The following is a 22949-nucleotide window of genomic DNA, read 5'->3' as shown; positions in this document are numbered from 1 at the left end:
TTTAGTAGTTGGATGGTTGAGCTTCACTTGGCCTGATTCCACCATGTTTTAAATAGCCACAAACAGCCATGGGTTTCACACTTTTGTTACCACTGGTTCGACCCCGCGTGCGCCTGCTCGCTTCGCGTCCGCACGCGCGCCCCTTCTGTGCATGCGCCCGGCCTTTTGCACATGTGATTTGCTTGCACGCACGCCTTCCATGCAACCTCTTTGCTCACGCATGTGCCTGGCCTCGAAAACATGCCTAAATAGGATAGCATTAGAGCTGGGGCAGGTAGGCGGGTCATTTCTGCTACTGGTTCAGATGAACCGGTTCCAAACTGGCTGAATACCACCTCTGGTCACGAAGGTTTTTTGCATGCGTACCAAGTCAGAGCTTCTTCGAATCGTGGTTGAAAGAGTCTGGGATGGTCTCATGTACGACCATTTATTTATTTATTTATTTAATAATTAATTTGCATGCCGCCCACTCTCAAAGAGACTCAGGGCATGTTAGAACCATGTTAGAACCACAAATCACGATTTATGGATGGGAGTTTTACACATATGACCCGCCTCGATTACCCTTTATGAAGTCAGCCACGTGTGTTTGTGAGACATGGTTTATGATTTGGTATGGTGTGTGTGTGTGTGTGTTTCTCTGTGTGTGTGTGATCCAATGCCTAGTTCAATTCAACGACACCCCAAAACGTCACTTCATCCCTCGGCCAGCCATTAACTGAGATGTAGGTTGAAGAAGGTCTTCTGCAGGGGTGGGTTTCAACCAGTTCGCGGCGGTCCCCGCGAACCGGTTGGTCGGCGAACCCGGAAGTAAGTAACTTCCGGGAACGGCGAAGGGCCCACCCGCCCGCCCGCGGTCCTTAGCCGGTTTTGACGAGTTCTGCGCTTCCACGCATGCGCAGGACGCATACAGCGCCTGCGCGATCCTCCAGGAGCAGCTGGAGCATCGCACAGACGCTAGTACGCATGCGTGCACTGCGCGCATGCACGAGGACGCCGCTGGCCCCGTTCCAACCAAACCGGTTGGAACGGGGCGAGAAACCCACCCCTGGGCTTTTGCCTCTTTGATGTCCTTGTGAGCTGGCACTCTGGGTCTATCCCTACAAAATAAATATTAAATCCGTATCATAAAAACTGAGGTTACTAAGTGGCGTGGTGGCCTAGAGGCGGAGTTCTCGCCTCACAATCAGGAGGCCATGAGTTCGATCCTAGGGAGAGGCAGAGATTTCTCTCTCTGGGCACAAGGTGAATATATCTGCTGGGGAAAAAACTCCGCATTGGCAACAGGAAAAGCATCTGGCCATTAAAATAGTCTGCTAGCTCCATTCATTTGGCCAGACTCCACCCGGCAAGGGATTATGGGGTCATGAAAAGAAGATGATAAAAACTGAGATGACTCACCTCCCTGGTTTTTTTCTTTCCTTTTTTTCTAGGAATGGATGTTTCCAAAGCCACCAAATTTTTTGTCTCGGCGGGACGTCGAGTCATCACCATTGGTTTTGCCTTGCTCATATTATCAGTGCTGGCATGGGCCTACATCCAGGGCATCCAGCTGGTCTCTGACCAATACCACATCATGGCCTTTGGTCTCTACGGAGCCTTCCTCACCTTCCACCTCATCATCCAAAGCTTCTTTGCTTTCCTGGAGCACAAAAGGATGCGGAGAGACTCTCTGTCGTGCAGCTACACCAAGTCGGTGGCCCTCACCATCTCTGCTTACCAGGAGGACCCAGCCTACCTCCGCGAGTGCCTTCAATCGGTCAAGGCCACCCTGTATCCCCCAGAGAAACTCCGGATCATCATGGTGGTGGATGGGAACAGCAACGAGGACCGATACATGATGGATATGTTCCGGGAAGTCTTCGCCGGAGAAGATATGGGGACTTTTGTTTGGGAGAACAACTACCACCATCAACCTCAGTTGGATATGGAGAATGGGGACGGCGGTTACCATACTGGGGATGAGCCCTCTCAGTACACCGAGATTGATATGGAAGATCCCGGCCAACTTGTGGTGGAAGAACTGATCCGCACCAAGAGATGTGTCTGCATCATGCAGAAATGGGGCGGGAAGCGAGAAGTCATGTACACGGCGTTCAAGGCCCTTGGGAATTCAGTGGATTATGTTCAGGTACCCAACTTTTATTCGTGTTATCCTTTTATGGAACCCAAGGGGTTACATGATAGCAGGGTTCCGATATTTCAGGAACAAAGAAGAGGTGGGGGGGGGGCAACCTATTCTCCAATGCACCAGAGGGCAGGACAAGAAGCAATGGGTGGAAACAGGGGTGGGTTCCTGCCAGTTCTAACCTCTTCTATAGAAGAGGTTCCACAAATCTACAGTGCCGTTTAGAACCGGTTCCAGCTCCCTCCCCCGCCCGTCCGCACATCATCAAGATGAAGAGCGAGAGGAGGAATTCTGGGAGTTGAAGTCCACAAATCTTAAAGCTGTCAAGTTTGAACACCCCTGGGTTTTTTTTCTAAAGGGTTAGGGGTGCAAGGGTCTTGTAACTTGACAGTTTTAAGACTTGCATGCTTCAAATGCCAGAGTTTCTGAGCCAACATTTTGGTTGCTAAGCAAGAGCGTTGTTAAGTGAGTTTCACCACATTTTACAAGTTGGCTATGCCCACCCAGTCACATGGCTGGCAAGCCACTCCCACTCAGTCACATGGTTGGCAAGCCACTCCCACCCAGTCACATGGCCGGCAAGCCACTCCCACAAAGCAGGCCACACCTACAGAAGAGGTTCTAAAAAAATTTGAAACCCACCACTGGGTAGAAACTAATCAAGGAGAGAAGAACTAAAGAGAAATTTCCTGACAGTTAGAATAATTAATCAGTGGAACGACTTGCCTCCAGGAGTTATGAATGCTCCAACACTGGAAGTCTTTAAGAAGATGTTGGATAACTATTTGTCTCTAGTGGTATAGGATTTCCTGCCTAAGCAGGGGGTTGGACTAGAAGATCTTCAAATTCCCTCCCAACTCTCTTATTCTATTCTATTCCTATTCTCTTCTATTCTATATTTTCTTTTCTATTCCTATTCTATATTCTATTCTATTCTATATTTTCTATTCTATTTTATTCCCATTCTATATTCTATTCTATTCTATAGTACTATGGAATTTATCTCACCTTCCATGTGAAGAGGAACGTGGGGTATAATCTATTCCTCTTCAATCTTATCTTTTCTGGAAGGTTGACAGATAGTGACTTTTCCCCAAAACATACATTGGCCTTCAGACCTAAGTAGAGATTTGAATTCCAGATCAACATCTTTAACTAGTCTCTTCCAAATGTTCCGGCAAATTCACCCTGGCATCTGATCATGTCTGGACATGTTGGGATTTATAGTTTGGCACATCTGGGAGGTACATGGCCCAGGAAACTGGCCCTCACCATTTATTCTTCATCCAAGCAGTTTACCACCCAGTTGTTTATTGGTCTTGAAAGTTGCGTATCTTCCATCTGCTATTGTTGGGTTTTGATTTGTATTATTTCATTCATTACAATGTCTAGGATTTCGGATTCTAGCGTGGTAATTATATAAGCTCTGGCAGCCCACCAATTTGCCACCCTGTGGCAGCTAAAATGCTCCCAACAAAATTTGGGTGGTGGGACCTCACCGGCCTTGACTGATCTCCCTCCCAAAAAAAGCTTCATGAATTACTCTCCATAGGATGTCTTCCTTTTTAATCTCTTCCGCCCCTTTATGTTTAGCCCTGTAATCTTGATTTTCTAAAAAACAAATCATGCATTTCCTCATTTGCATTTGCATTGGTTCCAAAGTTAGATAGCTTTCATTTCCATTCTATTCAGGGGGGGGAGGAAGTGAACTGTTATCTTTTTAAGTCAATCAGTGATTGTTATACATGAGAATGGTTGCACTTGGTTGTCTACTAGACCGGGAGTCTCCAACCTTAGCAGCTTTAAGACTTGTGGACTTCAACTCCCAGAGTTCCTCAGCTGGCTGAGGAACTCTGGGAGTTGAGGTCCATAAGCCTTAAAGTTGCCAAAGTTGGAGACCCCCTTTACTAGACTATGCACTTCCATGGCATGGTAATTGATGCAAATGGAACGGGCTGTGACAGTAAGCTTGGGAGACAAGAGGAAGAGTCACCGTTCAGACCAGAAGTCTCCAAACCTGGCAATTTTAAGACTTGTGGGCTTCAACTCCCAGAATCTCCCAGCCAACATGGCGGGCTGAGGAATTCTGGGAGTTGAAGTCCACAAGTCTTTAGAGCTGCCACGTTTGGAGACACACACACCCTGGCCTAGTCTGATAAAAGACATCTGAGTCCAAAGCAGAAAGGCAGTTAGAGAAAAGATCTCAGAAGGGATCTAATTCTGTGGAAAGTAAAGACAGGGGAAAGGGAAAGTCATTTTAGACTTTCAAGACTCTGTAACTCGCTTTGCAATAAAAGTAGTATTAGTACTCATGGCTTTCACTTCCTGTAGAAACCACCCTTTATTTTCCAGAGAAACTACTACTGTATAAGCTGTTGTTCTTCCTCTTATTTCCCAAGAATTCCTCTTAATTCCCAAGAATTCTCACAGACGGGTACAATCTATGTAGCAATAGCACTTAGACCAGTGGTGGGTTTCAAAAATTGTTCGAACCTACTCTGTGGGTGTGGCCTCCTTTGTGGGAGTGGCTTGCCACCCATGTGACCGGATATGAAGATGCCGACGACACTTGTCAGAACCACCTTAAATTACCTCACATACAGCACTGGCCTGCATAAGAATGTGATGCAAACTTGTTTTTTAAAAGGCATATTTGGTTTGCGTTAAAACAACTTCAACACACGCAATGTTCTGATTGCACCACAAACGCAGTAGTCATCCTTACCTTCCACAGAGGCACTGAGTTTTATAAATAGGAGCATGATAGTGTAGAATAATCATATCGAAGGACCAGGGGTGGGTTTCAAACAATTTTGGAAGCTCTTCTGTAGGTGTGGCCTGCTTTCCGGGTCCACTGGTGGAACCTCTTCTAACCGGTTCGGTAGATTTGACGAACCGGTTCTACCGAATAGGTGCGAACTGGTAGGAACCCACCTCTGACTTAGACTTATATACCACTTCATAGCGCTCTTACAGCCCTCTCTAAATAGTGTGTAGAGTCAGCCTGTTGCCCCGACAATCTGGGTCCTCATTTTACTGACCTTAGAAGGATAGAAGAAGGCTGAGTCAACCTTCAACCTGGTGATCTATGTATTCCTCTGATCCTGTTGTGCCCTTCGGGCTGGCGTGTACAGGCAAGTCCACCCACGCTTTACGGCAACCAAGGGGAGTCCCCAAATCAGTTGACACGGCCTCTTCTCTTCCCCTGCGAGGACTGAAGACTGGAAAGAGGAGGTGAAACAGTGGGGTTCTTAAGGACCCACCCAGTTCTCTAGGTTCCAGCAATTCAGATCTTCTCGACAAGTTTTTTTTTTAATTTATAAAATGTTTTTAGGATTTTATAGCATACATTTCCTCCCTATGTTGAGCAGTGTGCTCTCTAGGCGCCCAAGGTGTACAAACATCAACATAATTGTATTTGTGTGTGTGAAAGTATGTTTATGTATGTATGTATGTATGTATGTATGTATATGTGTGTGTGTGTGTGTACACACACACACACACACACACACATTTAGCTCTCATCAGCTAACCATACTCTTACTGGGATTTGAACCTGAGTGTTTTTTACATTTAGGCAGTTGTATTAGCCTCTAAGCCACAAGCTCTTCTCCCTTATCATCTGAGCCAAGGAACTAATTAAGTGTTAAAGTTAAGCAGTATGCTCCCTCCCATATTTGGGCATGCCAGGTGCTTTGACATAAATAGATATAGATATAGATATATAGATATAGATATATAGATATAGATATATAGATATAGATGATATAGATATAGATATAGATATAGATAATTTATGCTGATAAATAAAGGGAGACTAATATAGATCTATTTCAAGCTATTTAGCTCTCATCAGCTAGCTATACCCTTACTGGGATTCGAACCTGGGCTGTTTTTACATGTTAGGCAGTTGTATTAGCCTCTAAGCCACAAGCTCTTCTCCCTTATCATCTGAGCCAAGGAACTAATTAAGTGTTAAAGTTAAGCAGTATGCTCCCTCCCATATTTGGGCATACCAGGTGCTTTGACATAAATATATATAGATATAGATATATAGATATAGATATATAGATATAGATATAGATATAGATATAGATATAGATATAGATAATTTATGCTGATAAATAAAGGGAGACTAGTATAGATCTATTGCAAGCTATTTAGCTCTCATCAGCTAGCTGTACCCTTACTGGGATTCGAACCTGGGCTGTTTTTACATGTTAGGCAGTTGTATTAGCCTCTAAGCCACAAGCTCTCCTCCCTTATCAGCTGAGCCAAGGAAATAATTAAGTGTTAAAGTTAAGCAGTATGCTCCCTCCCATATTTGGGCATACCAGGTCTTGGCAACATTTCGGCGAGGTCTCACTTGCCATCTTCAGGCTGGGTATGATTATGTATATGTACATGTGTATGTCTATATATGTATATGTATATGTATATGCAATGAGATCTCCTTGACAAGTTGAAGGAGTGTCTTTAGACTAAACTCTTGGCTTCTCCCAGGTATGCGACTCTGACACCAAGTTGGAGCCCGAAGCCACGGTAGAACTGGTGAAGGTGCTGGAGTCGAACGAACACTATGGGGCCGTGGGCGGCGATGTCAGGATCCTCAACCTTTCCGACTCCTACATCAGCTTCATGAGCAGCCTGCGCTACTGGATGGCTTTCAACATTGAGCGAGCCTGCCAGTCCTACTTCAACTGCGTCTCCTGTATCAGTGGCCCCTTGGGTAAGGTGTTCCACCTGTAAATAATGCCTTAAATAAGTCCCTCACGTCATGAAGCAATGTGGGAAAAGATTAACGCATTTCCCTGACCCGCTGCACTTTTTAAAAATCTCATCCCTTCTTTTTTATTGGTTGCATCAGGTCTGTATCGGAATGACCTCCTACAGCAATTTCTGGAATCCTGGTACAATCAAAAGTTCCTTGGAACACACTGCACCTTCGGGGATGATAGGCACCTCACCAACAGGATGCTGAGCATTGGCTACGCCACCAAGTAAGGAAATCTGGGTATCTGATGGAGTAGGAACCATGTGGAATGAAATGTGAGAAGTCTGTTGAGATAGTTCTTTTAGAGTGCTTACCTTTTTTACAAGTAGGACTTCCCGTTTCAATACGTTACTTCCTCCATGAAGCCCTCCAGATATGGCTTCCTGACTTACAGCTGAGTTTTTCCCCCAACCTGGGCAGGTTTAAGAGGGGTGGACTTCAACTCCCAGAATTCCTCACCCAGCATGGCTTCCTTAAACTTCCCCAGGTTGAGAGATATTCACTTATAGGGTTGTTAAACACAGAGACAGGTCTTTGGGAGCAATTAATAGCAATAGCAATAGCAGTTAGACTTATATACCGCTTCATAGGGCTTTCAGCCCTCTCTAAGCGGTTTACAGAGTCAGCATATCGCCCCCACAGTCTGGGTCCTCATTTCACCCACCTCGGAAGGATGGAAGGCTGAGTCAACCTTGAGCCGGTGAGATTAGAACCGCTGAACTGCAGTTAGCAGTCAGCTGAAGTGGCCTGCAGTACTGCACCCTAACCACTGCGCCACCTCGGCTCATTAAAGAACACGGGACAAAAAAAACATGGAACAAAGGAATCAAAGGACTCAGATCAGGAAGGTTGGCAGTTCAGCAGTTCGAATCCCTAGCAACGTGTAATGGAGTGAGCTCCCGTTACTTGTCCCAGCTTCTGCCAACCTAGCACTTCGAAAGCAGGTAAAAATGCAAATAGAAAAATAGGAACCACCTTTGGTGGGAAGGTAACAGCGTTCCATGTACCTTCAGCGTTTAGTCATGCTGGCCACATGACCACAGAGATGTCTTTGGACAGTGCTGGCTCTTTGGCATTGAAACAGAGATGAGCACCGCCCCCTAGAGTCAGGAACAACTGGAACATATATGCGAGGGGAACCTTTACCTTTACTTAAAGAGCACGAAGAAATCTTGTGGTTTTGTTGAAGCTTTATCTTTTTAGCTGAAACTTGTAGCAGCCCTTGTAGGTACTATGATATCAAGCTATAAGTTAAATTCAGGGTCTTCCTACCTTTTCCAATGTTTGGTACTTAATATAGCTTTGCCCAAACATTCCTATGAAAGTGTTACGTTAGGAAATCAAATTGGTTCAAGCTTGAATTACTTAAGCTTCTTCTGCGCACTTAACGCCCACGGAATCCTTTTTGGTATCCCCAGATTGTTCATGAATTGCTATGTTCATACAATATGATCAATTTCTGATCATTTAACTTAATTTCTGCTTTTATTTAAGATGCTTTGTCCAAATCAAGAAACTTTTATGCACGTAATGTGAAAAGGGAGTTATGCAATTTGCAGAGACAAAGGCTGAATTTCCATAATATCTTGAACCACAGATTTTTCCCAACCCCTTTTCCACCTAGTTTGGTGTGTTGCATACAAATCCAGACAGGAAATAATGTTTTCATGGCCTTTCTCTCACTTCTCTAGCGTAGCTATGATCAGGAATTTAGTTCCTTACGTATCTAGTGTAGCCATGATCGAGAAAGGACCAGTGCAGGAAGTACTCAAGACCAGAAAGGGGTCAAATCAAGTTGTGTCTTCTTTCCTCCCTTGTTAATCTTTGCCTCCTTTCCTTGTGCCAGATACACAGCTCGTTCCCGCTGCTACTCGGAGACCCCGTCCTCATTCCTACGTTGGCTGGCTCAGCAGACCCGTTGGACCAAGTCCTACTTCCGGGAATGGCTCTACAACGCCCTCTGGTGGCACCGGCATCACCTCTGGATGACTTACGAGTCGGTGGTCTCCGGCATCTTCCCCTTCTTCGTCACGGCCACTGTCCTGCGGCTCTTCTACGGGGGCAACCTCTGGGACGTGCTGTGGGTCTTGCTCTGCGTCCAGCTGGTGGCCTGTGTGAAGGCCCTTTACGCCTGCTGGCTGAGGAGTAACCCGGTCATGCTTTTCATGTCCCTTTACGCCGTCCTCTACATGGGAGGCCTACTTCCGGCGAAGTACTTTGCCATCTTGACCATGAACAAGAGCAGCTGGGGCACCTCAGGACGGAAGAAGATGGTCGGCAACTACATGCCTCTGCTGCCTGTTTCCATCTGGGGTCTTCTTCTGCTGGGAGGCCTGATCTACACTATCTGCCAAGAAGCCTTGGCCGACTGGACGACGGAAGCCAAACAAACAGAGATCTTGTATTTGCTCATTGGCTTGGCCATCTATTTGGGCTACTGGACATTCATGGTCATGCTGTACTGGGTATGGATTCAGAGGTGTTGCCGGAAGCGAATGGACTTCTACAGCCTCAACGTATGAGAAGGAAAGAAGGCGGAAATCTCCAGAATCCTAGCTAGTCCCATCTAAGCTGTAGCGGTACGGAGCAGCTTAACTGAAGGATGTCCAGCGTCAGAAAGATTTTCTAATTCAAGGGGTGGGGAGGAAAAGCCAATTCATCCCCTCTCTTGAGTCTTTTTAAACGCAAGGTGTCTCTTGTTCCGGCTGAAGTGTTGACTCCTTGGTTCTCTTTGCGAATCCGGGGTGGAGCCAGATGATGGTACAGGAGCTGTGAGTGGGAGTGTCTTTTGTGTTTGTGTGTATGTGATGTTTCTCAGGGAGGGTATTTATTTTATCCAGCAAAACGTGAGAGAGGTGCCTTGATTGTCCTCTCTGTCCTCCAGTCCCGAGGAATGTTTTCCGACCTGAAAAATTTATTTATTACTGCTAAGTCTTCTGATTCCAGGGGTGCTCCTTGTACCCCCAATGTACTTTTTCAACTCGCGACCACCTCTCGGAAGGAGCCACCGGGTGATGCCACCGCACGAGGGCGTGGACTGCACAGGGAACTTATGGAATTGCACTGAAATGCTGGCGCCACAGCCACTGAATGCGAAGATGGGAATGTCGCATCCCTCGCTCATCGTTGAAGTCCTCCTGAAGTTTGGCAGGAAAGAACATCTTGCTGAGAAAAACGGGGGAGCGGTGGGATGCGGGGAAAACCCTCGCTTTCTGGAAGTTAAAATCAGATATATATATATATTTTTGGGCATCTACTACGGATGCTAACGTAATTTTAAAACAGTCATTTGTGGCTTTTTTTTTTTGGCAAAAAGGAAAATAATAATTCATCTTAGACTTTGTGAAGACTTGATTAGAAAAGAAACGTTTACAATTGTGCGACAGAAGCTGGAAAATTCTGCCTTCCTTGATACTTTTTTTTTTTTTCCCCTCCTGGAAAGACAGCCGAAGGGTGGGTCAAATTCGCACCCGCTACCTCTATTTCCTTTGTGTGTGTGTGTGTGTTTGGGGGGGGCACAATATTGTCTAGGTAGAATTTGGGGGACATCTTTCTTGCAGGAAAAAGAAGGACCTGAAGTTATTTATTTGCCATGTTTTAATAATGAAAAGGAGGGCTATTTAAATCGTTTTTTAAACATTGAATGATGATGTTAAAAAAAAAAGTTTTATAAGCAATGTAAAAAATAAAACACTATTTATTTTATAAAATCCCTTTCGTGGTGTTTTATCCTAATATTTTTTTCCCCTTCAAGCCGGGCAAATGTTATGAACCAGCAGCTGGTCAAATTCATCTTTTATTATACAATACAACGCAGAAGGTACCCTAAGTATAGATAGATAGTTCTTGACTTACAACAGTTCATTTAGTGAATCTTCAAGTGACTTACGACCGTTTTTCACACTTACAACCATTGCAGCATCCTCCATGGTCACGTGATCAAAATTCGGATGCTTGGCTATTGACTCATATTTATGACGGTTGAAGTATCACGGAATCTCCTTTTGTTGTCTTCTGATGAGGAAAGTCGAAATGGGGAAACTGGGTTCCCTTAACCATGTTACGGATGTAAATATTGCAGCGATTCGCTTAACAACGGTGGCTAGAAAGGTCGTAAAAAAGGGTCAAAATTCCCTTGCCCAACTGCCTCGCTTAGCCACAAAACCGCTGGGCTCAATTCAGTGGTGGGTTTCAAAAAGTTTTCGAACCTACTCTGTGGGTGTGGCCTCCTTTGTGGGAGTGGCTTGCCGCCCATGTGACCTGGTGGGAGTGGCTTGCTGGCCATGTGTTTGTTTTCTTTCTTTCTCTCTGTCTCTCTCTCTCTCTCTTTCCTTCCTTTTGTCTCTGTCCCTTTTTCCTTTTTTTCTTTCATCTCTCTCTCTTTTTCTTTCTTTTTTCTTTCTTCCTTTCTTTCTCTTTCTCTTTCTCTCTGTGTGAGACTGTGTGTGTGTGTATGTGTTTCTGTGTGTGTGTGTATGTGTTTCTGTGTGTGTGTGTGTGTGTGTCAGTGGTGGGTTTCAAAAAATTTTGGAACCTGTTCTGTAGGTGTGGCTTGCTTTCCGGGTCCACTGATGGAACCTCTTTTAACCAGTTCAGTAGATTTGACGAACCAGTTCTACCGAACTGGTGCGAACTGGTAGGAACCCACCTCTGGCTCAATTGTGGCCATACATCGAGGACTACCTAAAATTCCAGTTGCTCACGGCAAAAAGAACAACAACAAAACCACATCCTAACATCATTTAAAGCCGCCTCGTCATTCCCACCACGGTGCTATAAGATCTAACCGCAGTGATTCGATTAACGATGGCAATAAGAAAGGTCGTAAAATGGGGCGAAACGCGCTTAACAAATGCCTCGCTTAGCAGCAGAAATGTTGGACTCAGTTGTGGCCATCATCAGCTGAGGAATTACCTGTACGCAGGTCAGGCTGAAAGAAGTAAGAAATAAAACAAAAATCAAAAACAACTGGGGCTCCCATTCCATTGCTGTGGCCGCCATCATGAGCTTTTCCAAGCATGCCATCCCGAGAAATTTAATTATGCTTGCCCTACAACACTCCCAACAGAATAAACCAGCGCAATTTGATCTCTTCGTTTCTATTAAGTTGATGGAAGATATATTTCTCTGCGTTATCAACATAGGTCAAGTCCTTGACTTACGTGCCTTTGTTTGCCGACCATTCAAACTTTCAGTGGGCACTTGAAAAAAGCGACATACCGCCAGGTACCGACATTTCCAATGGTCACCGCATTCCCCACAGTTGCACGATCAAAATTTGGGCCCTTGGCTAACTGACATGTATTTACGAGGGTGTCAGGCCTGTAGTTATATTCCTTTTAGGATCTTTGGCCTGCCACACTTTCTATTATTTTACTACGCTGTTTCATTAGTGGGGTAATTGGGAGGAGGGAATAGTAAGGAGCAGAATGTGTTGTTGTCAAAATAAAACATTCCTTTCTAGAAGCCCAAGGTCTCTGCACCTGACCAGAACTAGATGGGTGGAAATGCCAGCGTGGCAGAGGAAGATTGGACCATGGGATGGACTTGTGGGTGTGGGGGCCAGGTTTTGAACTTTCAACTGGGTGGAAAACCCAGGAAGCTTTCAGATTCAGGTTTCCACAGACGTACCAACATGTCTCTCTTATTAAATTGGATCTTTGATGAAAGCTAGGCCTTGAACGCTGATTTAATTCTGGATGATATTTTGAACGCTGACAGACGGTTGCACTGACCCTGGGGTCACTTGGTCACCGTTGGTGACCTTCTCAGTTGGCTTCTAACAAGTCAAGGAGGGAAGCCAGATTTGCTTTAATGACCACATAGTTTGCTTAACAACTGCCATGATTCAGTCGTGGCGAAAGTGGTCGTAAAATCAGGCATGGCTTGCCGAACAATTGACCTGGAAGTTCTGGTCCCCATTCATGGTGGTAGGTTGAGGGCTACCTGTTTTAAGGGAACCGTGCGTGGCCTGAAGTTCTGAGTGAATTCTGGTAGCAGCCGAATGTGAACACAACCCTCGGAGATAAATGATCACCACCTTGGCTGTGGTTGAAAAATAAATCCAGAAAGATCATTAGGACACTCTCTTGTGGAAAAAGCTACCTTCAGTGAGTCCAAGATCCATCTACTAGGTCAGTGTTTCTTAACGTTGACCACTTTTGAGACCTATGGACTTCAACTCCTAGAATTCCCCAGCCAGCTGGGGAATTCTGGGAGTTGAAGTCCACACATCTTTTTTTTTCCAGTCCCAATTATTATTATTTTTATTAAAAAGTTTTAATAAGTTTTACAATTGTATACTTTTCCCCTCCCTCCCTTCCCCCCAATCCTACATCCCCTCCCCCCCCCAACCTCCCAGAGCAAATACAGGGTATAAACATTTAACAAACATACACTAAAATAAACTAACTAACTTTAGCATCGTACCTTCGCTTATACTTTAACTCCCCTTTTGTAAAGCTAACTTTAGATAACATTCCTTGTTCATTCATTCATAAGCTAACTGAAGTTTCTTAGTCCCATATTTATTTTGAATGTAATCAATCCATCTTCTCCATTCCAGCTTGTTCTTAGATAATGTCTGAATGAGACTTTCTGAACCAGTTTCAGTTGGCCTTTTGGTCACGCTAAAGCTGATTTGCTTGGCACAGACCCTGGCACTTCATACAGGTCCCAGCAGATGTCATGGTCTGTGGCAACCTAATCAGCTTTAGCGTGACCAAAAGGCCAGCTGAAATTGGTTCAGAAAGTCTCATTCTTCAGACATTATCTAAGATTGCCATTCTGCCACCACTGGAGATAGATGACGAGAAGGGACAGATGAAAAGAAGGACTAGGGGAGACATGGTAGCAGTCTTCCACTATCTCAGGGGCTGCCACACAGAAGAGGACATGAAGCTACACTCCAAAGCACCTGAAAGCAGGACAAGAAGCAATGGGTGGAAACTAATCAAGGAGAGAAGCAACTTAGAACTGAGGGGAAATTTCCTTAGTTCTGATTCCAAAATATGCTGCTTTTCCTGGGGCCCATAATGCTGTTAAGAGGGCCCTGTCTTCCTGGAATAGTTTTATTGTACTTATTCATTAAACTTCACTGGAGATTTTTAAGAAGGGATTGGATAACCATTTGTCTGAAATAATATAGGGTTTCCTCCCTGAGCAGGGGGTTGGACTAGAAGACCTCCAAGGTCCCTTCCAATTCTGTTATTCTGTACTCTGTTATTCAGATAACAAACACCAGCACTCTTGGCAGCTCCAGGAACTGCACTGGCTTCCCATTGGTCTCCGGACACGCTTCAAGGTGCTAGTCGTTACTTTTAAAGCCCTACATGGTATTGGACCTGGCTACCTGAGAGACCGCCTCCTGCCAATTACCTCCCAGAGACCCATAAGATCGCACAGGTTGGGCCTCCTCCGGATTCCATCTGCCGGTCAATGTCGGATGGCGACTCCCCGGGGGAGGGCCTTCTCTGTAGCTGCTCCGGCCCTTTGGAACGATCTTCCTGTGGAGATCCGGACCCTTACTACCCTTCCGGCCTTCCGCAAAGCCACCAAGACTTGGCTGTTCCGGCAGGCCTGGGGCTGTTGATTTATCCAGCCCCATCCTAATCTATGAATGTTGTGGAATTTTAATGTTGTTGTTTTTTTAAAAAATTTTGTATGTTCCCCCCTTCCTTTTTATCTGTAAGCCGCCCTGAGTCTCTCGAGAGTGGGCGGCATACAAACCCTATAAATGAATGAATGAATGAATGAATGAATGAATGAATGAATGAATGAATGAATGAATAAATAACTGTAGAGTTCCCTTGAGCAACCAGTAAAAGTTATAAATAAACAAACAATAAGCAAATTGTTTCTCTTATCATTAAGGCGCTGCCATCATCATAACCTTTATGGTGGCCAATTCTCTTCCAAGGTGATTCATCTTACGTCAGGGTCATTTACACCACTTTCACAGATCCATGGGCGTGTTAACTTGTACGCCAACGTTTGTGCATAAGAAAATAAAAAGTGCTTTGCGGGATACCGTGGTGAGCCCGCAAAGTGATTTGAGGGACGCTAAATTGTTTATTTATTGCATTATCTTAGGTTCTGTTATGTTTTTAACTTTCTCTGTTTTTATTTTTTTTGTGCTTTCAGTATCCTTTCAGACCAAGGGGGATGCTGCAACTGGTTGTAAGTGTGAAAAACGGTCAGATGTCACCTTTTCAGTGCTCATTGTAACTTTGAATGGTCATTGAATTAACGATTGTAAGACAAAATCTACTGCATGTCTCTTTAAAAAAAAAGTATATGATTTTAATTGTTATTCTGCTTGAAAGCCTTCGGGGGTCACTTTTTAAGAGGTAGCCGGCTCTATAAATTTTCTTTCTTTCTTTCTTTCTTTCTTTCTTTCTTTCTTTCTTTCTTTCTTTCTTTCTTTCTTTCTTTCTATCTATCTATCTATCTATCTATCTTTTTATCTATCTTTTTATCTATCTATTTATCTAAATAAATAAATATTGGGAAGCACAGCGCATTCTCATAGAGCAATACTAAACAGTTTAATTGCAACAAGGATGTTTATTATGCCATCCAGAGCCCTCTTGTAGGGGAGATGGGCAATAAATGTCAAAGTTAGAATAGAATAGAATAGAATAGAATAGAATAGAATAGAATAGAATAGAATAGACGGAGTAGAATAAGGACTAGAATAAGACGTAGAGTAGAGTAGAGTAGAGTAGAGTAGAGTAGAGTAGAGTAGAGTAGAGGAGAGGAGAGGAGAGGAGAGGAGAGGAGAGGAGAAGTGGAGTGGAGCGGAGCGGAGCGGAGCAGAGCAGAGCAGAGCAGAGCAGAATAACAGAATAACAGAATAACAGAATAACAGAATAACAGAATAACAGAATAACAGAATAACAGAATAACAGAATAACAGAATAACAGAATAACAGAATAACAGAATAACAGAATAACAGAATAACAGAATAACAGAATAACAGAATAACAGAATAACAGAATAACAGAATAACAGAATAACAGAATAACAGAATAACAGAATAACAGAATAACAGAATAACAGAATTGGAAGGGACCTTGGAGGTCTTCTAGTCCATCCCCCTACTCAGGTAGGAAACCCTATATTATTTCAGACAAATGGTTATCCAATCCCTTCTTAAAATCCACCAGTGAAGTTTAATGAATAAGTACAATAAAACTATTCCATGAAGACAGGGCCGGCCGTCTTAACAGCATTATGGGCCCCGGGAAAAGCAGCGTACTGGGGCCCCTACAACAACTACTCACAGGAATAAAAAAAATGTAAATGGTCAATAAATTGAAACATGTATTTATTTCATTGGCACTTCCAACAAAATCAGTGTTGAAAAAGATAAACATCCTCAGTAAACCATACAGTTGCTGTATTTATATGCTACAAGGTGCCTTGAAGGGTTAACATACACAGATTAGTACGGGGCCCCTGTGCTCGTGTCCATCAGGGCCATGCGTTAAGACAGCCCTGTGAAGACAAGCCCTTTGTTGATGAGTCTGCCTTTGCATTGATCCCCCTACCCTTCTCCTCCTCATTCCCCCCCCCCAAACCCCATTTCCCATAGGAGAAGGGGATTATTCACCCTTGGCATAGATGTGAGACATCGACGTACAGAGCGAGTCTGCTCCCTCCGCCCTCAGTTCTGCAAGACGCAGAGAAGGCAGGATGACGCGGCCGTCTTCCTTCGGTCCACCCTAGTTTGGAAACATTGTCTCCAGTTGCTAGAAAACATCTGGTTTGAGTGATCTGGGCAGCCACTGAGTCAGGCTTTGGAAGCCAGAGAAACCACAATGCATACGGGAAATCATCCTTGCTTGAGGATGAATCTGCAGGGAGACACGGCTGTCTGGAGGAAGGAAGTGTAGATCTTCTCCTTCTGCAGAAGATCAGAAGATCTGGACGCCGAGCAAGATGACTCAGGCAACGAGAGACTTTGCTCTTTAAAAGGGAAAGGCTCTGAGAGGGAGGCTTAAGACTGACAGCACTTCCTTTAATCAGAATAGATGGAACCGCTTGCCTTCAGAAAGGCATCCTGGAAGCTTTCGAGAAGAGGCTGGACTGCCATCTGTCAAGAAAATGGTGTAGGGTTGGCTTGGTCGGGGGTTGGACTAGATGATCTACAAGATCCCTGCCAATTCTGGTAATCTGAAAGAAATCTAGGACGTTTATGCACTGAAATGAGAGTTGGAAGGGATATTGGAGGTCTTCTAGTCCAGCGCCCTGCTCTAGGAAGAGACCCTGTGCCCTAATTTAGTTCTTTTTCTTTCTTTCTTTCTTTCTTTCTTTCTTTCTTTCTTTCTTTCTTTCCTTCTTTCTTTCTTTCTTCCCTTCTTTCTTTCTTTCCTTTCTCTTTCTTTTTCTCGTTCTTTATCTCTCTTTCTTTTTCTTTCTTTCTCTCTCTTTTTCTTTGTCTCTCTTTCTTTTTCTTTCTTTCTCTTTATTTCTTTTTCTCTCTTTCTTTTTCTATTTCTTTCTTTTTCTTTCTCAGTTGCTTCTCTCCTTGTTTAGTTTCCATCTGTTGCTTCTTGCCCCGTCCTCAGGTGTGCTGAGCTGCGGAAAGATTAATCTCATACCCACGAAACCTCAATAATCACACACACACCCCCACCAAGAGCCATAGGGTGTGTACACATGGCTGGACCTTAGCTATTAATAGCTGCCATAATCTGTGGCCGACTCACTCCGGGCACAGCCCAAAGGAGGCATTTGAGAGGAAATGATGATCAGCAGCAGCCAAACTCCAGCACCACCTGCTTCTCCGGCGGCCATGGCTGGAGCAGACGCATGCAGCCTGCAACGCAACAGGAAGCTGAGGGAATGGAAACCGTCCCACCGAGGCCAATGAAGCGACACCCTAAAGCAGACGGGACCCACCCAGCTGAGCTCAGCAGAGCCGAGAAAGAATGAAACCCACCCTCTGAGCCAAACTCTCTCACCCCTTCCGACAGGGTTTCCCAATCTTGGTGACTTTTAAGATGCATCGACTTCCCAGAATTCCCCAGCCCCTCTTTGTCTGAAGCAAGTTGTTCCACTGGTTAATGGTCCTCCCTGTCGGGAAATTTCTCCTTAGTTCTAGGTTGCTCCTCTCCTGGATTAGTTTCCACCCATAGTTGTTCTGACCGAGGCTTCCCAAGAGCATGAAGCAACTTCTTGTCCTGACAAAAACCGCTTTTATTAATTGGCTGTGAATTCTGCTCATTCACATCCAGCAAAGTCTTTCAAGGGAGGATTTACGGTCGCAGGCCTTCTCTGGCTTGGAGAGCTGCCAGGCCGATATCTGCAAAACTTGGCAAGGAATCTCAGAGAGCCACAAACCAATTAAGCGAATTAATTGTCTCCTGCAAACTCCACTCCCCTTTCGCTCCTCTTTTACTTCCTCTGGGAGGGGACATTCATCATCCACCTGTGACCTTACTCCCAAGTCGATCCCTGTTCTTTAACTGTTCCCTTCGTCTGGCAACTCTGTGCATGCGCACACTGGGAACAGGCTCCAGCTGTTCCTCTGTCTCACTGATGTCTGGCTCTGAAGGCAGCTGATAACTGGCATACATGGGGCTACCCTTGAAAAGCGTTCGGAGACTACAGCTAGTCTAGAATGCAGCCGCGCGAGCGATATTGGGTGTACCGAGGTACACCAATGTTACACCTGTCCTCCGCAGCTGCACTGGCTACCAATTGGTCTCCGGACGCAATTCAAGGTGTTGGTCATTACCTTTAAAGCCCTACATGGCTTAGGACCAGCGTACCTGCGAGAGCTGAGGTGGCGCAGTGGTTAGAATGCAGCACTGCAGGCTACTTCAGCTGACTGCAGTTCTGCAGTTCGGCTGTTCAAATCTCACCGGCTCAGGGTTGACTCAGCCTTCCATCCTTCCGAGGTGGGTAAAATGAGGACCCGGATTGTTGTTGGGGGCAATATGCTGACTCTGTAAACCGCTTAGAGAGGGCTGAAAGCCCTATGAAGCGGTATATAAGTCTAACTGCTATTGCTATTACCACCTACTGCCACATACCTCCCAATGGCCGATAAGATCCCACAGGATGGGCCTCCTTCGGATGCCGTCAGCCAGTCAGTGCTGGCTGGCAGGGCCCCGGAGGAGAGCCTTCTCTGTGGCGGCTCCGACCCTTTGGAATCAGCTACCCCCAGAGGTCCGGACCTTGCCCACTCTCATGGCCTTCAGGAAGGCTGTTAAAACCTGGCTGTTCCGGCAGGCCTGGGGCTGTTGACCTTATCGAAAAGTCTAGAACGAATGCATGTGTTGTGAATTTTAAATCATTTTTTATTTTTATTTTTTTTCCTTTTTATTTTTTCTTCGCTTTGTAAGCCGCCCAGAGTCCTGCGGGATTGGGCGGCCTATAAATGTAATAAATAATAATAATACGGCTCTGGCCCCCTCTCTGCCTCCGACACAGAGCCCTCATCCGAGCCTTCCCCAGACTCCAGGACTGGCCCATGTTCCTCCCCAATCTCCTGACTCTCCAAATTTGCTGCCAGCTCCAATGGCGGGCCACAACAATGGTTTCATTTCTTGTCTTGCCTTCAGATGTTTTGGAAAATAGGTGGACCCTTCTTCATTGAGACAGCCCCTCAAATATTGGAACGCTGCTCTCATGTCACCCTAGCTCTTCATTTTACTAGATTAAACATCTCAATTCTGGGAGTTGAAGTCCACGCATCTTAATATTGCTGAAATTGAGAAACATGGCTCAAAGAACTCGGCTTACTGCCAAGAACCTAACAGACAGGCATCTTTGCAGAAAACCAACCATTTCCAACCTAGACATAAAGAGAAATTCCCTGACGATGAGGACAATTCCTTAGTGGAACGGTGAAATTCCTTCAGAGGTCGTGGGGATTCCATCACTGGAGTTTGGACTAGAAGACCTCCAAGGTCCATCCCAACTTATTAGTCTGTTATTCAATTAGAATCTTAGAAGTAGATTGGCAAATGTCTTGCAACTCTAGGTTATAGGCTGGGCAGGCTGTGGATAACAGAATAACAGAGTTGAAAGGGACCTTGGAGGTCTTCTAGCCCAACCCCTTGCTCAGGCAGGAAACCCTACACCACTTCAGACAAATGGCTGTCCAATCTCTTATTTAAAACCTCCAGTGCTGGAGGCACCTACAACATCTTGAGGCAAGTCGTTTCACTGGCTAAATTGTTCAGGAAGTTCCTCCTTAGCTCTAAGTTGGTTCTCTCCTTGATTAGTGTCCGTCAGTTGCTTCTTGTTCTGCCTCCAAGTGCTTTTGAGAAGAGTTGACCCTCTTTTCTTTGTGGCAGCGCCTCAAATATTGGAACACTGGATTGTTGTTGTTAGTTGCGAAGTCCGACCCATCGCAACCCCACGGACAATGTTCCTCCAGGCCTTCCTGTCCTCTGCCATCCTCTGGAGTCCATTGAAGCTCTCGCCAACTGCTTCGGTGACTCCATCCAGCCACCTCCTTCTCTGTCGTCCCCTTCTTCTTTTGCCCTCCATCGTTCCCAGCATGAGGCTCTTCTCCAGGGAGTCCTTCTTCCTTCTCATTAGGTGGCCAAAGTACTTGAGTTTACTCTTCAGGATCTGGCCTTCTCAAGAGCAGTCAGGGTTGATCTCCTCTAGGACTGACCGGTTGAATCGCCTTGCAGTCCAAGGGACTCGCAGGAGTCTTCTCCAGCATCATCATATTCAAAGGCCTCCATTCTTTGGCACTCAGCCTTCCTTATAGTCCAACTTTCACAGCCATCCATTGCAACTGGGAAAACCATAGCCTTGATTGTTCTGACCCACCTCGTCCCACACCAAAGCACGCCCAGCCAAAGATACTTGAAGGAATTTATTAACAGACAGACAGGTCCTTGGCAGCAAACCAGCGCAGACAAGCCTTGGCAGCAATCCAGCCTGCCAAGCTAACACTACAGTTCTCCAACATTAGTTAATGCATTGACTCCTGCAAAGGGGCGTGTGCACAAGCATTCCTTTTATAGTCTTGAGAGGAGCCTAATTACCACCAGCTGAGTGCAATTATCTCCTGTAACTGCGCAACTGTTCCTTACACCTATTAGCTCTTCGGTGCTGGGCATCCAGGAAGAACTCCCTTGGCTCCTCCCCACTGCTCCAATGCATGACGTCCCAATCACACACCCTTGTCTCCTCCCCACTGGTCCAAGGCTCAGGCGCCTCCTGCTGGCCAACCAGTCTCTCTGTGCCCTGCTCAGAGTCGGAACCCTGTCCAGGGTCCTCCACATCCTCCAGAGCCGACTCATAGGGCCCCTCACTGTCGGAGTCTGGTGGCAGCTCCAATGGCTCCTGCTGGGCCACAACACTTGATTATACGCACTTTTGTTGGCAGGGTGATGTCTCTGCTTTTTAGTCTGCTGCAGCATAACAGATAACATGTTTAGTAACACTGGACAGGGGAAGAAATTGTGTTTCTGGTTCATGGAAATACAATTGGCATGACAAGCTTTGCCCCAGAACTCATCTCACAGAAAGCGCACAAATCTAACTTTGTTTTCTGTTGTTTTCATGTTGCTATCAGGAAGTTTGACAAATAAATTCTCAGTCTTGTTTGCATTTGATTTCTAAGGTTCTAAGAACCGTTTCCCAGAAGTTATATCAAGATTGATGGTGTTCAGCTGTGAAGCCAATCACTCAAAAGGAATGTCAGCTTTCAACCAACAAAATCAATGGAGGAAGTTTGATCTTCTTAATGACCACCGTGATTCACATAATACCCATGACCAATTAGTACTTCTATAGAATTGGGTGTGGCTCGATTATCCATTGCCCACTCTTAGCGATGGGCGTTTCGGTCACAAGAATGGCTTTAAATTGAGAACTGCCTGTAATGTATAGTACTGTTGGAAGAAATGTCCTTCTGGGTTCGGCTCCAAGTGGGGAAAAAGACACTGGAGACATGGAGGCTGCTTGGAAAGATGGTTTTAATGGTGGACAGGACCACATGGCTTGAGTCCTGAACAGAAAAGGGGGATCACATGCCTCAATGTTGGTGGAGAAGAGGAGAAGGAAGGACTGAGATGCTGAGTCCCTGGTTTTATGCTCTCTCTGGCCTTTGATCTTGAGCTTGTATTCTGATTGGTTGTCAGGCTCCCATGGAGCCATGCAGGGGCAACTCTCTAGGCTGCGTTTTGAATCCAGGTTTGGTTGAGTTCTCAGATGCCATGTGGCAAGTTGGGTAAAAGGGCCAATCTTATCATGCCTTAATCCCATCACTCTGGAGCTGAAGGGGAGAACTCTTTATTATGTAAAGTGGACTAGCTCAGGCTTTAATGGCTCATTGACAAAGGGGGATGGGCAGGAAGCTGCAGGCAGCTCTTCTGTCTTTTAAAACATGTTTCTTCCTTTTTCGCATCCAGAGAAATATTCTGCCTTTTCAATATTTCCTAGGATATTTCATTTTTCTGGGAGAGGGCTGGGTGATAACTTCCTACAGAACTATACATTGTTTTTGTTTTATTGTGACCTGATGAAAATGTTAATGATGATGTAGTACAGATAGTTCTCAACGTACAACCAATTTTTCTACTGACCCAAAGTTACGGCACTGGAAAAAGTGACTTTATGATCTTTTTTCAAACTTATGACCTTTGCAGCATCTCCCTGGTCAGCTGATCAAAATCCAGAAACTTGGAAATTGGTTTCTTCTTTACGGTGGTTGCAGAATCCTGAGGTCCCATGACAAGCAAAGTCAACCGGGAAGCCAGATTCGCTTAACAACGGGGTTACTAACCTTAACGACTGCAGGGATTCACAACAAGCGTGGCCAAGAAAGGTTGCAAAATGGGGCAAAGCTCCCTTAGCACACGTTTCGCTTAGCGACATAAATTTTGGGCTTGATGACGGTCGTAAGTCGAGGATTATGGGGGCAAGAAAACTGAAAAAGAGTTTTCTTTCTTAGCCCGGTATCTACCTGAAAAGCAGGCAGCCTTTAGGATGGAAGGCCCGATCTTTGCTTTCTGATTGGGTTTTGGTGCCATCTGCTGGTCAAAATTATACATACGTCTGAACTTCCTCCC

At 45.2% G+C, this 22949-nt stretch overlaps 1 protein-coding gene across 1 annotated transcript; it reads left to right on the top strand.

Moving 5' to 3' along the window:
• Positions 1 to 1435: 1435 nt before the first annotated feature.
• On the top strand, positions 1436 to 9477 carry HAS1 (hyaluronan synthase 1). Its single transcript, XM_087727079.1, has 4 exons — positions 1436 to 2131; positions 6632 to 6857; positions 6996 to 7128; positions 8749 to 9477. The coding sequence occupies exons 1-4, from the start codon at positions 1436 to 1438 to the stop codon at positions 9422 to 9424; spliced, it is 1731 nt and encodes a 576-aa protein (XP_087583205.1). The 3' UTR covers positions 9425 to 9477.
• The last annotated feature ends 13472 nt before the right edge of the window (positions 9478 to 22949 follow it).

The sequence above is a fragment of the Thamnophis sirtalis genome, unplaced genomic scaffold, assembly GCF_051295495.1.
Source record: "Thamnophis sirtalis isolate CommonGarterSnake01/CBP01778 unplaced genomic scaffold, rThaSir2_p1.2 scaffold_13, whole genome shotgun sequence".
Classification (NCBI taxonomy): Eukaryota; Metazoa; Chordata; class Lepidosauria; order Squamata; family Natricidae; genus Thamnophis; species Thamnophis sirtalis.
This window is presented reverse-complemented; position numbering and strand designations above follow the sequence as displayed.

What these genes read in the sequence shown, in the direction of transcription:
- HAS1 (XM_087727079.1), top strand. Translation starts at nt 1,436, where the DNA reads ATGGATGTTTCCAAAGCCACCAAATTTTTTGTCTCGGCGGGACGTCGA. An exon ending in ATTCAGTGGATTATGTTCAG is followed by an intron (nt 2,132 to 6,631) that starts GTACCCAACTTT and finishes GGCTTCTCCCAG; the next exon opens with GTATGCGACTCTGACACCAA. An exon ending in CTGTATCAGTGGCCCCTTGG is followed by an intron (nt 6,858 to 6,995) that starts GTAAGGTGTTCC and finishes TGGTTGCATCAG; the next exon opens with GTCTGTATCGGAATGACCTC.